Genomic DNA, 3891 nt, shown 5'->3' on the forward strand with positions numbered 1-3891 from the left:
TGTTTTCAATCGATTTATTTTGGGATCCCGTGGGTTGGATTCCAATACATACTCGTAGTTTTCATTTGAAGATACAATGGTGAATCCATACTTAAATTTTAGTGCATCTCTGAGCTTCTTGATTGCATCACTTATGTAGTTTGAGTATAAGTTGGATTGGAATTAAAGATGAATACTTACATGACTTAACGCAATCCTTATATTAAATATTTTCAGGAGAAAAGTAGCTCTCTAACATATTTATTTGTGTCTGTTCAAATTGTATAGATATCATTATCTTAGCATTTAAATTTTCACTTTCTCTGGCAGCAGTTTTCCACACTTTAGAGCTGCGAAAATGAACGTTGGCTCTAGTATTTTCGTCGTTACAAGCTGATTGTACCAACAACCATTCCAACAGCTCCTGAGCAGTTATTACATTTTACTTATTGCATTTTTGTGCTCTTTGCATTTTCGCTGGAGCTTGCAAAACGATACAGGACTTGGTAGAAAAGGGAAAACGGAGACTGAAAGAAGATGAAGAAATGGTGAGGAAAGGAAGGCACCAGTCAGCATGTGGCTCATATGACATGGGTCGGAATGGGAACCCTATAGCAGAGCAGAGCCCTGTGCTCACAGTGCACTTGGCCATTGTTTGTTTGTTTTTACAACTCTGATTGAGATGAAATTGCATATTTCTGTGTGCTTCTTTCATTTCATTTCGCACAAAGCTCCACCATCACTGTAGATTCGCCATCTCTCCCATGTATCGCTCCTTACTCTTACCTTTTCCTTTTTCTTTCTATGTGTACCCGTGATATTTTCAAACGTTTTATTGAATGTCGTTTACCGTTTACATTTGCCTCTGCCTCTGCCTGTGCCTTTACCTGTACCACATAACCATCTTCATCGTCTCCCACTTGGCCATCTACCTACCGTTTGGCCAAGACTTATTTCGTCGTCTCCTCACTCTTGGCCCTGCGCTGGCTTTGTGTTTATTGTGCGAATAAATGTCGACAATGGAGTAATGTTCGTGGGAGCGATCAGAAATGCACAAACATACAGTAACACAGTGCTGAACTTTAGCGATACAGAAACTTTATTGAAACTAAACGGAGATTTATGACGGATAAAAGGCACATACATACATACATATATGTAAGCCTAGTGGCACAAATTGAATGAATATAAAGCCGGTTTTCGCAAGATATAAAATAACCTGAAGTGGTTGCTATAACTTTGGGAGCCTCTGAGATTTAAGTAGGACAGTGATTCTCAGAAGAAAATGTTCGGAGTTTGACATTCTATACGTTCTATAAACTCCACAATCTAAAAGCTTGAGCCGGATTACAAATCTTATTTCCAAGTAGGCCTTTTATGATACGTTAGTGGCGAATAACTAACGTAGCCAACACGTTACATTCCGAAGCAACAAACCGAAAGTAGAATAGAACTATAGAAAATAAAAAAAAACATAAACATGCAAAATTTAATACAGAGCCCTGCTCTGCTTTCGATCCTAAAGTATCCGCTTCCGAATTTTCACAATCCAGTTAAAAGCGTTGAAGAACGTGATGCTGGGGTGAAAAGTGTTGGCAGCGGAGTTTTTCCGCTCAATGCCAATGCTTGTGTCTTTGTGCCACGCTCTGTGGCAGTCAAGGCAGATGAAGACATTGCCCCAGTGGATCTCGAACAGCTTAAGCGTCATTTTGAGTCCAAGGATGTGAAGCAGCAGAAGACAAAGTTGACATTGCCTTGGAAGGGATTTCCAAAGCGACCAGATAAAGCAGGTGAGTGAGGCTTCAAAGCATTTCTTTGTATGATGGTGTACACTGCCTCTGTCTCTCTTAGCTAATCCCACCCACGTTACGGCGAAGATAAACGAAGATTACGCCTTCGAAATTAAGTCTGGCGGCAAGCGAGCCAAAAGAGAGATTGCCAGCGCGGAGGAGAAACCTAAAAAAGTCCCCGCAGAAGAGGCCAAAACTGAAGCAGTCACTGTGGCTTCCGTAGATCTAACTCTGGAGGAAAAGCGACTCGAGCACGGAAGAAAAATCGCCTTGGAGGCCCTCAAATTGGTGGAGCAGCGACGCTTGCGCGGACCCTTCGTTGACCCTTCTAAGAAAGCGGAGGCTGGAGAGGTCATCCGCCATATATCGCATTCGCCAGTGCGATTCACTCCAGAGGAGAGGGTGCGCGTGGATAAGCTGCGTGCGGCCAAGAAGGAGAGAATCGAAAGAGTCCTGAAAGAGATGACGCAGAAAAAGAAGAAGCCCTTACAGCAGAAGCCCCAAAAGGAGAAGACATATCAAGAGAAGTGCCAAAACGAGCCAACGTTAAATCAAGTGATGAAGATTGATAGCGACCAGCTACAAAAGGATATCCAATTTGAGATATTCAAGCTGAATCAGCTTAACGAGGCGCTAAAACAGGAAAAGTTACATAACGAGATGATGCAAGAGAAGATGTTGAAACGGGAGAGTCTCCAGCAGGAGATGTGTCAACAGGTGCAGCAGGAGAAGCCGCCGCCTCAGAGGATGATCCAGAAGCGATACTTTGGCCTTCAACGGGCAACAGCGATCATCAATCCACAGTTGAAGACTGCGGTGGATCCAGTGGTGCAGTCAGAGGTCAAAATTGAGGTAAAGCCCGAGGTGAAAACTGAGCCAAAGCTTGAGGTTAACACTGAGGCAAAGTCTGAGCCGGTGGCGAACCTGCCCGCCAGACGTTACATCCCCACAACCAAGGAGTGGGATGAAAAATGTCGTACACGCCAACTGGAACGGCTGAAGGCTTCCGACAAGGAGAATGATAAGTCAAAATCAAACCCCAATGCAACTTTGACCGCCAACAAACCGGTATTGTGGCGCGCCGACAGCAATCGACCTTTGACAGTGTCCAACTCGGCCAAAAACTTACCAGAAATGATCAAATTTGAAAACCCGACAGTAGCTGTAGTCATACCACGCTACATTCCACCCATTCCCATTGTCGAAACAGCCGATTGTGTTTTGGCACGACTGCTCCAGACAGAGAAGCGTCGTGGCAATCTCACCTATGCCCAGGCCCTGCTTAGTCGCCCGCCCGTACAGTTCGAGCCATCGTCGGAAAGTTATCCGCTCGATAACATCATACGCTACACCGCAGAGGAGCTGCTGATGTTGGAGCCACAACCAGAACAATTGCAGACACCGATCCTCCTTGGGACTTCTACAGGGTTGGGATGTCTCTTCGAATAATGGCGATCGAAATCTCAATTTGAAGGGAGCCTGTGCCTGTGCCTGTCCCTTCAACAGCAGGCCCTTCCTGCCGACACTGCTTATAAAATATGTTTCGGTTTTGTTCATAAGTTTGCTGACATTTTGATGATTTTTCTTAATTTTCCCCTCATTTGCATTTGCATTTGCATTTTACATTTCCGTTGACGATGACATTTGCGTCCGATTCCCTTTGAGTTTGTATAAAATTAGGGAAAAATGCAGCTATATAATGTAATAATAATAAACACAATTGCAATCTTTAATGTGAGTTCTAAGGTTTTTAATTAAAACTTTTGTTAGAATAAGATCCATTTTTCCATTTGGAAGACAATCTTCAGATGCAGAAGAAGAGAAGCATCATCTCAGCTAGAATTGCTTTTTAAGAAATTACTCCGTTGCCATTATTTTTAATCTATTTCTCTTGAAAGCTGATAAATTACGTTATTATATTTTTTAATTTATTTTAATTTACGGGATGGTAGCGAGTAACAATCAGCATGCTTGAAAAATTTTTGGAATTTTGTTTTTATATGTTATGAATTCTTTAATTTTTTGGAAGCATGCCTCTTGTCTTTTACCCTCGAGAGAATGATTTTATTTCCCTTAAAGTGAAAAGCTGACATTTTATTCACTTTGAATGCATTTCCCGTAA

The 3891-nt window shown here is 42.5% G+C and overlaps 1 protein-coding gene across 1 annotated transcript; it reads left to right on the forward strand.

Annotated features, from left to right (window-relative positions):
* The first annotated feature begins 1370 nt into the window (after window positions 1–1370).
* On the forward strand, window positions 1371–3495 carry LOC111078104 (GRIP and coiled-coil domain-containing protein 2). The gene is made up of 2 exons (XM_022372632.2): window positions 1371–1769; window positions 1831–3495. Exons 1-2 carry the CDS (start codon window positions 1460–1462, stop codon window positions 3216–3218), a joined length of 1698 nt encoding a protein of 565 aa, XP_022228324.2. The 5' UTR covers window positions 1371–1459; the 3' UTR covers window positions 3219–3495.
* Window positions 3496–3891: the final 396 nt, after the last annotated feature.

Source organism: Drosophila obscura, unplaced genomic scaffold (genome assembly GCF_018151105.1).
Source record: "Drosophila obscura isolate BZ-5 IFL unplaced genomic scaffold, ASM1815110v1 contig_200, whole genome shotgun sequence".
Classification (NCBI taxonomy): domain Eukaryota; kingdom Metazoa; phylum Arthropoda; class Insecta; order Diptera; family Drosophilidae; genus Drosophila; species Drosophila obscura.

What these genes read in the sequence shown, in the direction of transcription:
- LOC111078104 (XM_022372632.2), top strand. Translation starts at nt 1,460, where the DNA reads ATGCAAAATTTAATACAGAGCCCTGCTCTGCTTTCGATCCTAAAGTAT. An exon ending in AAAGCGACCAGATAAAGCAG is followed by an intron (nt 1,770 to 1,830) that starts GTGAGTGAGGCT and finishes TGTCTCTCTTAG; the next exon opens with CTAATCCCACCCACGTTACG.